Genomic DNA, 12,954 nt, shown 5'->3' with positions numbered 1-12,954 from the left:
AGAACACTGTTTGATCTTCTGATTCATTTTAACAAACAGAACAAGCAAACCAACAAGAACAACGCCAGTGCTAGCTTTGGCAAGTTACATTGTTTCTTTACATTGTACATTTCGTGAGCTAGACACAAAAAGCAAAAGCAAAAGAATATGGTGCATAAAATGCGTTGCCATATCTTGTTTAAGGCTCTATAAATTCCCGTCACTGTACCTTAGAGAACAATCCTATCACCACTACACATTTCCAAACACACACTACACATTTCCATACATAAACTACACATTTCCAAACACACACTACACATTTCCAAACACAAACTACACATTTCCAAACACAAACTACACATTTCCAAACACAAACTACACATTTCCAAACACACACTACACATTTCCAAACACACACTACACATTTCCAAACACACACTACACATTTCCAAACACAAACTACACATTTCCAAACACAAACTACACATTTCCAAACACACACTACACATTTCCAAACACACACTACACATTTCCAAACACAAACTACACATTTCCAAACACACACTACACATTTCCAAACACAAACTACACATTTCCAAACACACACTACACATTTCCAAACACAAACTACATTTCCAAACACACACTACACATTTCCAAACACACACTACACATTTCCAAACACAAACTACATTTCCAAACACAAACTACACATTTCCAAACACACACTACACATTTCCAAACACAAACTACACATTTCCAAACACAAACTACACATTTAAACACAAACTACACATTTCCAAACACAAACTACACATTTCCAAACACACACTACACATTTCCAAACACAAACTACACATTTCCAAACACACACTACACATTTCCAAACACACACTACACATTTCCAAACACAAACTACACATTTCCAAACACAAACTACACATTTCCAAACACAAACTACACATTTCCAAACACACACTACACATTTCCATACATAAACTACACATTTCCATACACAAACTACACATTTCCAAACACAAACTACACATTTCCAAACACAAACTACACATTTCCCTACACAAACTACACATTTCCAAACACACACTACACATTTTCAAACACACACTACACATTTCCAAACACAAACTACACGTACTGCTCCTAAGTTGTGACAAATGCACATCATGTAATGTTTATGTTTGTGTCAAACAATAAATCACTTAAGTCTACATAAGCATTAGTTTAATAAACCACAATTGTTACTATTTTGCAAAGCTTGCTTATGACATAGTGTTATATGACAAACTGTTACACTTGAAAAAAGAGCAACAAACCACACAGAATCCAAAATATAGTATTAGCACTTTCGTTTATTAATTGAGCAAACTTCTTCAGACAGTTGAAAACACAAAGAAACACAGCTTAAATAAATTTACAAGTTGTTTCAAAACACAGCTTAAATAAATTTACAAGTTTGCTCAATTAGTAAACGAAAGCGCTAACACTATATTTTGGATTCTGTGGTTTGTTGCTCTTTTTTCAATCGTTTTTTAGTGTTTGTTTTTGGTTTAGTTCGTTAGACTTTACACTTGTTAAACCTTGTCTTTTTTATATAGTCTCAACTTAATTTGGAGCTTTTTCTTATCAGGCCTTCTTTGAAAATGTTATTTGGCTCAGCAGGACTTTCCTAGATAAAAAAAAAAAAAAAGCACAAACACAACAAAAACCTCTCAGTATGCTTTCCCTGCAAGTTTCAAAGCATTTTTACTGGCTTTTATGATAAATGGACTACGGTAGGCTATATAATCATGGATGCACACACCACAAATTATATTCCTCATCAGAACATATAATTCAGGCCAAACACATACCTTCCTTTAGTGCTTTCTTAACCATGGACTTAAGTTTTGATGCTGATGCTCTTTTGCCTGGATCCTTCTGAAGGCCTGCTTTAATGACGTCAGCAGTACATGGGTGACAAGTATCGGGAATCTCATTTGTTGGAGGAGGCTGCATAGCAATCTAGTTAAAAAAAAGTGAATATTCAATGACATCCAATGTAACTGCACAGAAGGATCTTTAGGTTTTAACAGAAACTATTCTATTGCTCAAAAACATTTCTCCACCATTCCCAGACTCTCATGATCAAAGAGGATGCACTATTACCCTTGCTACAGCAACAAAAGGGAACAGGCCGATGTCATATGTGATGCTAGTTCTAAAAGGCGCAAGTTGAAGTCTGCTGGTCATCCAATGCCTTTTACTGTATAACCCAACATCATAACACACAGATCCAATTATTTCAACATATGTAGCTGGAAAATCAACAGTTTACTGCTTAATGTTTTGAACTGTGAAACAGCAGTAAGAGGCAAGCTGACGTACTCATGATTCCAACTTAAACAAGTAAATTCTTTTCAAAGAAACAGCTCCCACCAGCTGTCTGTGCATGAAAAGACTGTATCCTCTCACAAGTTCAAAAGTGATTTAAGCCTCCTCACCATCTGACCTTCAAAACGGCCAGCGTGCTTTCACTGATTACTCAAGGGATATTTGTAAGAAGAAATACACAGTTCTGTAGTTTGCAATACAAGGGATGATTGCAAGAAGAAATACACAGTTCTGTAGTTTGCAATAAATTACTGTATTACTGAAGGCAGGGCACTACAGCAGTTTCTATACAGAAACTTTAAATTCCCAAGAACCTAAAAAATCTAAACCAGAATCCTCCCAAATCTAAACTAAAATCATCTGTTCTTAAAGGGATCTGTCTTTCAGAACTCTAACCCCAAAGTGGTATCTCTGAGACTGTACCAGTACTATTCAAGGTCATTATCCAGAGTGCCACAGTACCATTGTGTACTGCCAAAAACACAGCCATTAATACATAGCTCACACATGGGGTAGCAGGACATTTTTCAGTATCCCATGCATTCCATGCTGAATGACTGTTAGCACGGACTTTATTCCACCAGTTTCTTTTTCACACAGCTGGAGGATAAGTGGCTTTCAAGCTGTCTTCATAAACTGGCATTTAGTCCGACTACGGCATCCCATTTTCATCCAGCTTCCTTCTGGCCTAATATGGAAATCACTTACACAAATGAATATGGAATCCTGCCTACTCTAAAAGTAGTACTGTGAAAAAAGTATCCATCAATTCCCAATCCTGGAATACAGAGCAGTCTCCAAATCTATAACCAGGCCTAATGAGGAAGCAAGGAGTGCTACTTATGAGGCCACAAAAAGCCTAAGCCAGAACATTTCTGAATGCATAAAAATCTGTAAATGTGTGTGCCCTATCAGACATGACTTGTGTAACATTATACAAACTCCCACCAACCCTTTACTAGATTACTAGAGAAATGATCTCAGACAAAAAAAGCTTAGCTTCAAAGTGCCTCATACCCTTAAAAGATTATTTTTTCCTTTGGGAATGAAAAAACAAACAAATGCCCTTAGCTGGCTAAAATAAACAAACAAATGCCCTTAGCTGGCTAGGTAGTCCTCATAGTCTCAGAGTCAGTGTAACCAAACTCTACCCATAAAAATGCCGTTATAGTGCTCCTGACATGCTTTGCTATGAACCTCTGATCTGATCTGCAAATCGCTTCCAAAAACATGGTTTGGCTTTTGCCTTGGTAATACATCCACTAAAACTTAAACTTTGAATGGCTGGTGTGAACATTTATGGGGAACAGAACTCTTTTAAAGTAGTAATAAAAGAAGCTTGTAGAAGCCGCAGTTCATGAGCTCACGTAATTACTTTCCTGCAGCAAATCTGCATGCAGTCTTTATCAGTACGTACATCACTATTTATTTATTAATTTATATTTGTTTACCAGGGTAGTGCACTGACTTCAATGGGCAATTTGCAAACACAACCTGGGTGAATAGGATCTCATAAGAAATGGACAAAAATATTTACACATACAAAGATATTTTAAAAAACATATACATATTTAGACATGCAATAATGCAACAATTAGCACAAGAATCAGTTTATAATATCAAAACATGGATGGAAAAATGGAATTATGCTTAGCAGAGCTTTTTGGATAAGATGTTGCCATAATGACTGAGATGGCTTATGCTACAAGGATAGCAGCATATTATTACATAGAGAGGTATGAAAACATTAGAACAGGCAAGAGAAAAATAGTTGCAAGAAATGAGCCATGGGGAAAAGACCGAGAAATGATGGGAGAGGTAAGAGGAGTAGAAAGAAGAGCAAGTGTGAGAGATGTAAAGAGAAGAAGGAAGTAGGATCAGTGAGAGGCAGTAAGTAAGGAAAATTAAATAAGGAACGATGAATAGGGTTAAAGGGGTGTGAGAGAGCTGCAGGGTGCATGCAACATGACTCGTGTGAGTGCAGCTGCACATTGGGTGAAGAAGTGTTCCTTGAGCTGAAGTCCGGGTACATTTGAATACCTGATTAAAAGTGGAATGGAGTCCCATAGTTTAGGTGCTAGGATGTAGAATGCATGGTCAGTGCAATAAAGTTTAGTTTTTGGAGTTAGTATAGTGGGTTGAGATTGAGGGATACTCATGAGATTATTGTGTGTACAATGACCTGCAACAGCTAAAATACCAAATTATGAGTAAGCAAGCAAGGGATCTGTTATGAATATCATGCTTTTAATACCTGTTAATCAAAGTTCTGCAGTGTGAACTTGGATAGCTATTATCCCACTAAGTATGTCCACTCTGTGTACAAAACTTTTTTGACTTCCCTACACAAATAAGAAAACCTTCACAAAGGTTGCCACCTAAAACCATTTTCCCCTCAGTAACAAAAACTGCTAAAACTATGCAGAGTTACAATTATAATAACGATCATGTACAAGAACTTTAAAAATGGAAACACTTCTGAGACAATGGACAAAGTACAGATCAGTCACAAACTTACACATAAGCAATGCCTTTTGTACTGTGTTTTACTGTCGCTAGAATGTATTTACTGCAGTCACTCAAAGCTCCGTCCTTGGGCCACCCTTCTTTTTCTCGGATATCAGAAATGACTCCAGAGTATAACTCACCAAATATGCAGATAACTACCAAACTAGAAGCATAGCCCTTAACCCACTGACACCACCTTCTCTTCAAATGGCATTTAACATTATATAAGCATGGGACAGTATAAATTACCTTGCCATCAATGTCAAAAAATGCAACATTCTAGTGTTTGGCATCCCCACCAACCTTATATACTACCAGTGGGTAACACCTATAGCTAAAGATCTTGGGGTATATGTAGACAATGGCCTTTCACTTGATACCTATACAGCTCAGTGCTGTCAGCAAAGGATATGGAACTGCCTACCTGAGCAGCTCTTAGTCAAGAATCATGCCGCAAAAGTAAACCCCTGCATCTATACAGTTCTTGTCAAATAACTCCAGAACACTGCACCACATTTTGTAACCTAGGTAACTCACAGAGGGGTAGAACAGCAAGGTCCACTCAGTGAAAAACACTCCTTTATTGAATTAAAACACAGTGGTTAAGCACTTTCATCAGGTTCTGAAGAAGTCCCTATGATACAGATGAAAGCATTTAACCACTGTGTTTTAATTCTGTTTTTCACTCTCTTTGAGTTACCTGGTTTGTTGATGTCTTCAATTTACATTTTGTAACCTATTCAAAAGTCATCTGATACAACGGGAAAAAGATGCAATGATTCCTCATAAAGAGCATCAAAGGACTTCAAGGCCTGTATTACAGCCAAAGATTAAACTGTCTCTCTCACTTCTCTATATCTTAGTAGCTTATTAGTAGAGACACACTCCTAACACACAGCATTAAAGGACCCCTTGTTATTTGAAACCTGTTGCTTAAAATATTCTCCTAGTGACATCAGCACAAAAGAATATTCAGCATCAATAAACATCAATATCAACTGAACCATGAAATGCGACAAATTCATATCTAAAAAGAATCTCATGCCTAATGAACAATCCCCCCAACTAAATTCAGCCCCTCAATCCATACCTTCTAGAAGAAATGTATGCAAGTTCCCACATGGGATCAGACTTGTCTAAGGCTAGCTGACCATGAGCTTATTCACCGAACTCAAAACCTACAACTTAACTTTGACATTACTCATTCACTTATACATTTAACTACACATAGCCTTCTGATCCGAGTTTTACTACCAATTTTACGTACTCTGCAGTGTACTGTGAAACTTGTACAAATACCTGCGTAATGTTTATACACTTTATGTGTGGTCTTTAACCAAATGGCCTGGGTCATGGCTAAAAATGTCCCTGGACAAGCCAACCTATCTGCTTAACAAACAAACAAATAAATAAATAAATCCACTATTCACCACAAACCTTTGTCCATTTGTTCCTTTCATGGTAAGAGCTCATCATGGCAATGCCAGCATTCAGTCAGCCTAGAGGGAGTTTTTGCCAAGCAATCTGAATGCCCCCTAGATGCTTAAACAAGTGTTCCAAGGATTGGCAACAGCATAGGTGATGTCACGCTCTTCTGGGAGTGATGTAACCCCTCAGGCAACTCTACCCCCTTTGGGTGGACAGCTCCACTATAGCTCTGTTGTCCACTGAAGAAGTGCTAGCAGAAGACACATCTCTCATCCTCTCATCTTGGAGATGTGAGCAAGCATCACCTCTTCATTCCTTCCCCCACCCATGGCTGGCATCTCCATTACTCAAACTGCTGGGATGTATTTGGGGGTCCATTCTGTACACCAAAAGGCTAAATATTCTGTGTACCAAATTACCTTCAGATGCAGAGGATGGTTGTAATACCGTGTCCATGGATGGCACCCATTCAGCATATGAAGCATCATACAGCAGCTGCTCCAGATGTCCACTTTTGTACCGTATTTGCAGCCTTTTGCCACCTCAGGTGCCATGTGAGTCTCTGTCCCAGGAATGTCACCATCTAAAGAAGATAAAGTGAAAGCAAATGGTCATACTGTTGGGAAAGTGACGACATCCAGTTACCCATACTGCTTCTGTTCATTGTCAATATGTAATAATTTGGTGAGATCAGCAAAGTTTAATCTTTTACTGGTTTGTATCACATCAAAAAGAGAAAAAGATTGATCCTGGCCATCTTATTTTTATGTACGATCCATATGTGGAGCAAAGGCAGCACGACTGAAGGTCAGCAAATTCACTATAAGGAAAAAAAAGCAATAATAATACAGTATGGAAAAGATTAAAACTGCACTGTTTGACTTATGATTACTTTCTTCACATCTGCAACAGCCTTCACAGTGCCTTGTCTCTCACTGAGCCTTATCATCAAACTGACTTAAGTAAACAAACCATTATGCCTGCTTATACTGCCTACTACCAACAGATGGCAGTATACAAACTGGTTAAAAAGTACTTATCCAAAGCATGTCTTCAGTCAGTGTGACAAAAGAACTTTTAGCATATAGGGGTTCACTGTAAAAATAGATTTTTTCCCCTCACCCAAGCAGTGTAGTAGCCTCAGACTTGACTACTTATGCAGTGTATGTATGGGGTTCTGCTGGTATTTATCCCATTTGAAAACAATTCTTTAAAGATTGGCTTAATACAGTTTTAATCACTTTCTTTCCTTTATTGATAACTACATTCAGTCCGCTGATATTTGACCTTTAGGTAGAGATCTGGATCAGAAAACCAAAGGCAATACCAAGTAACAAAGAACTGAAACCTTCCACCTTACAGCTGTTGGTAGGGCATCTACCACCTCAGTCACCATAACCACTACTACATACTGTGAGCTCAGCTGTCTACTAGGGGTCAACCACTTTCCATTCCATTCTTTCCTAGGTAAGGAAGGACAGCTGGTTACTGCTTCTCCTACTCCAGACTTCCCACTAATAAGTAGAATCCATTTCTGAACCTGGCTAAACATAGTGTCACCAGATGGAATCAACAGCATCCATTTTATAGCCTGACATCAGTAGTACCAAGCCTGGTTTATGCCTACTAGACAGCAGTGCTACAATTGTCTAACTGGGATAAGTTAATAAATGTAGCAGTACAGAAAAAAAAGAAAGGCCTTAATAAGAATACTCTGATATCCACAGAAACATTAGTTTTGAAGTGGAGAGTGTTTCTCAAGGTACACAGCCTAAATGATTAGGCTTCTACATGGTCATGTTTCCTGTTCTCTCAGTGCCTCAAGTTAACGAAAATCAAAACACCACACTTAACACATCTTACACCTAGGCAATCAGTGCTCTCCTCCAAGAGAAAATATACTGCCATGTACAGTAGTGTGGAAAAGTGTGAAATGTACCTCCCACCATTTCTGGTGATGCAAATGCTTCCCCCTAAAACCATCTTCAGAGTATTTAGTTCTTGCTAAATCTCAGCTACCAGCATTTTGCCCAGTAAAGGTAGTAAGTAGCAGCCACTTTCCTTACAACTCTCAGTAGATGCATACATTTTCTAATTATAGACCCCAGTTTTGCCTGGCAACAATCGCAATAAGCTAATGTGTCAGAACACAAATTACAACAGGCCCACTGAACACTACAAGACAAGGCAGAAGTTTCTACCTCAGCCACTCCCAACTGCTGTCTCTAAATTTAGGGGTGTCAAAATGTTAATTACAGGAAAAGCTTGCAGCTTCAACAGGGATGGGCTGTTCTTATTAAAAAAATTATATTCCAGCAGGAATATCGGCTTAAAAATTACTATGTCTCACTTGCTGTCTCTATATACCACATGCTGTCAGAGAGAAAAATCTATTTCGGGAAGTAAACTAGACTTCCTGTATAATAGGATGGTTTGTCTTTGTCTGATTCAGTGGGTGCCTACCACATCTAAAGCTATATATATTTATCTCTACATTTGTATTTATATCGGTCTATTTATCTACTACGTAACACACACTGTAGACAGTACTTCAATTTAGGTCACTATTTACAGTGGGGTGTCCAACATAAAAATGGAAAAAAAAAACAGTATAACTTTACATTAGAAAGAGTTTTTCAAAAACATTTTCTTATAGTTCTTGGACAGCCTTCCCCAGTTTCGGTTAAGTTGGTCAGTTTTTTCCACCATGAGGTCTCTAGTTCTAAGTACAAGCATATCTGTAACTATGATGCTGGTATTCTACAGAGAAGGTTCTGGTGCCCCTCTTAGTATATCTACATGCAACTTCCTGGTACTTAAGAATTCTTCTAATTGTAAAGTTTCTGGTTGAAGATTCCCCAAGAATTTTTGCTTCTAGTCATACAATTCCCTTTCTGTAAGAAGAAAACTTCTCTGCCATCTTGGGCTACAACGCTTGCTTTTAATATCAGCTTAACAGGTATCTCTCTTTATGTTCTATTAGTAAGGTATATCTGCAGCATTATCATACTCTTATCACACTGTAAGGTGTACACATGCGCTCACACACGCGCACACACACACACACACACACACACACACACACACACACACACACACACACACACACACACACACCAGATCAACACACCACATTAAACAGCATTTAAATACTGATCAGTGCACTAAACTGCATTTTAACATCCTTTTAATGGACACTATTCCACAATGACACCCCTCACAGTACTGAGCCCCAGGTTCTAGCCTGCCTAGAATGAGTTGTGGGTTTGTGTGTCTACCATTAGGCTTAGGCCTAGCATCAAAGTCAAAGGACTGTAATGATAACATCTACCTGCACAACCTGATGTCCCTCTTTCATTGCTTGTGTAACCATTGCAGGGGGCTGTCAGTTATTAATGCAAAGTTGTGTCTCAATAAATAATAAATGAATGAAGTGAGTGCTCACTAAATAATGATGTGTGCCTGCTGTATTGCAGAGTATTTTGTTTCAACTTTAATTAACTTTCTGCTGAGGTAGCAAATTAGATGCTCTATACTAGCTACTTCATGAGACAACAGTTTCTAACCCCACGTTAGATCCACTGGTATACACCACTAATAAGCTCTGAATAAAAAGCATTTAATTTGGCTAAAAGATCCATTTGCTGCTATGGTCCACGTCACCTAGATTGCTGCCTTAGCTTTTGTAAGGTCTGTCAGAGGAAATGGTAGCAAAACTGGATATGAACTTTCTGTAACAGGCTACCAGCCATAAGAATGCTTTCACTTAAAATATGCTACTAGGGATGGGACACTTTTTTGGCAGCTTCTGTTTTGTCTATTGGGAGTGTAATTACTCCTCTTCCAATCACATATCATAAGTATCTATCCTTCAGTCAGTCACACAATATTAACAGTTTGCCCTGTTGTCTAAAGATTCCAACATAGCTTGTACTTTTTAATCTTTTTTTTTTTTGCTCCCCTTACTCTTATGGCCGTTCTACCCCTGTACCCGTGTCTATCTCTAGGTCTGCACCAACTCCTTTACACCCCTAGTCTTACTAGATTCTTTGCTAGGGATGGTTGTGGAGCTAAAACTTGTCCAGGGGAGTCTAGCAGTCACCATCAGCTAGGGGTTATTTTACTTTATGTAGCGTACCCTGTTTATCGCCCTCCCTCTGTGGATTACATGGTACATCCAAGGGGCAGTTATGCAAAGGAGATGCACAGCATTTTTCCTGTTTCAGCTCAGCCATGTCCACTACCCTTTCCCCATATGTTAGTGTAACAAGTTTCTATCAGGGACCACTGATGGGAATGACCATTCACCACCCCCACCCCACCCCACTTCCACTGGATGGAAACACCCATCCCTCTCTGTTTGCACCTCAGATGTCTGAATCAAACTGGGTCATGTGAGCCACAGTCAGGACTTTATCCCTCTGTTACGGTACCAGCTACAGCATAGCTTTTACATTGACTGAAAGTAACTCAAATTATTCTGAATATAAACAACCATATCACCAATGTACACATAGGAGGACCACTTGTGAAGTTTCATAACTTCATCCATGAACATTTGAAACGTGTCAAGAAAGTCCAAGTGCAATCTTTTTCTTTTTTTTTTTCAACTTCGGGGATGAGAGGATACCTTAAAAAAACATCCACTCTAGGCATTTGGCAACTGTCAAACTTGAATATCTCATTCAGCTTCCAGCATTAATATGCAGTCATCCACTGTAGCGACCACGAAAGTTGTACTGTTCAGTTCACTTTAGGACTCTTCAATAACTCCTAGATTAAGCAATTTTCTTACTTCTTCACTTACTGTTTTTCTTTGGGACTATGGTACCTATATGGCTTTAGGTTTACCTTTTCTCCTGGCACATTTTCATTATGATGCTAAATTAAATCTGTTCTACTGTGTAGCTCAGGAAAACAATCCATTTCTCAATAAGATATCTTTCATTTCTTGTTTCTGGATCTTAAGACAGCATTTTTAAATAACTGCTAAACTCACGAAAGAATGAAATCAGAAGCACCAGAAATCATCATAATTTAACTGCCTGGAGCATTTTAAAACAACTGTTGCAGTGCAGAACTTAATAAAATGGGGAAGCCCAATCATCACAAGTGTTTTTTTTCTCAATCTGTAAAAGTTATGAGTGCACCTGGAATGGTTTAAAACTAAAACAAACAAAAATGATATCACATGCTTACACTTTTGTACATTGTAATTCAAAAACTGGAACTACTTTACTGGAGTGAAAACAGACTTCTAAAACCACAGATATCTTATCCTCCCCTCCCCATCTCAATACCTGCAATGGGATTCTTCTCGGAGCCATCCACAGGAAGAAAGCAAGAGTGTCCGAAATCACACAGAAAGATTTGCTTTTTATCAGAAGACAGCAAAACATTGTCAGCTGCAGAGGAGAAAACAGGTTAAAAAGTTTATAACGAAAATTACATCACACAAATTCCTTATATTTTAGACTATCCATTTTGATTAATATTTTGGTGAATACTTTTTAGTAAAAGAATGGATATGGCAGTATGTTAAGAATACAATACAATTAGTCAAAGTCTGTTTGGGTAAGCCCAGAAGACTGAATGAGCCATCCAGGGACAGTTTTATTTCATTTTTCTAACCTAAGTTAGACTCCCATACTATTCATGCAGGTGGATGCATGCCTTGGACCCCCCATGCAGGTGGATGCATGCCTTTCACCCCCATGCAGGTGGATGCATGGCTTGCACCCCCTTTACATAACTAACTCTAAGCTCACCACTTTTCAGGATAAGTAACTTTACTTGTGATGGCTTGTGAGTTCAGACTCCTGGGCTTGACTAATGCACTTCAATGAAACTGGCATTAAATAATCAAACGATTACCATTCGTTCAACCTGCTACAGCACACACTTTTTACAAAGCTTGTATCCCAAAAGTATCTGTTTAAGCAGAAATAAGCCATTGGCATCATTACAAGCAGCAGGTTTGTGCTTTTGTTGCTGTACCACATTGCAGACATCCATTTGAACATCTACACTTAGTTCCTTACTGCTGGCATCTCAAATCTCCCCACTCCCCTATCCATGAATGGCTGCCCCACACTAAAAAAATTCTCCAAGGAGTATAGAGATACCTATAATCTGTTGAAATCTTTTAAATCCTCTCCTTCCACCAGCCTTCCAGGCATTCATAATGGCAACAGAACCCAGGTCATAAGCATCTCAGATAGGAATTTTCCTTCTGCACCGTCTGACCAGCCAAAAGCCACACATTTTTGAAATGGATCCTTTTAACTGGGTGTATACTTATTTGGCTTCTTGCAGTAATTTGATTACTGGATTGGAGGTGAAAATACCATTAGCTTGTTTTTCTTTAAATTTAGAAATAGATTAGATTGCTGTAGCCATTTGTCAATTTTTATGAAGGAATGATGTAGAATCATTTTGGAGCTGTTTGACCGAAGAGGCTGCACATGTTAGTGGTGAACCATCTGCCTAATGGATTATGTTTCCCCTGGAAAGAGGTAGAATACATTTTATTTGTAAAAATATAACAGAGTAACGGTCCCAATATTTAACCCTGTGGCACATTTAATGTTGTCTGCTGAGATGACAGCTCATTTGCCCAATGTAGTCATGGTGTGCAGTGGTTTA

General features: G+C 38.4%; 1 protein-coding gene across 1 annotated transcript in view; it reads right to left on the bottom strand.

Annotated features, from left to right (window-relative positions):
- Positions 1-12,954, bottom strand: part of MAP3K14 (mitogen-activated protein kinase kinase kinase 14) — a 128,542-nt gene that overhangs the window by 25,825 nt on the left and 89,763 nt on the right. The window contains exons 9-11 of the mRNA XM_044055240.1: positions 11,610-11,714; positions 6,729-6,892; positions 1,854-2,004 (exon numbers count right to left, since the gene is read on the bottom strand). Of these exons, the coding sequence (XP_043911175.1) occupies positions 1,854-2,004; positions 6,729-6,892; positions 11,610-11,714 (420 nt within the window). The remainder of the gene's footprint in view (positions 1-1,853; positions 2,005-6,728; positions 6,893-11,609; positions 11,715-12,954) is intronic.

The sequence above is a fragment of the Protopterus annectens genome, chromosome 13.part0, assembly GCF_019279795.1.
Source record: "Protopterus annectens isolate FY-2018-M chromosome 13.part0, PAN1.0, whole genome shotgun sequence".
NCBI lineage: Eukaryota > Metazoa > Chordata > Ceratodontiformes > Protopteridae > Protopterus > Protopterus annectens.
The sequence above is the reverse complement of the archived record's forward strand: the minus strand, read 5'-3'. Positions and strand labels throughout refer to the sequence as shown.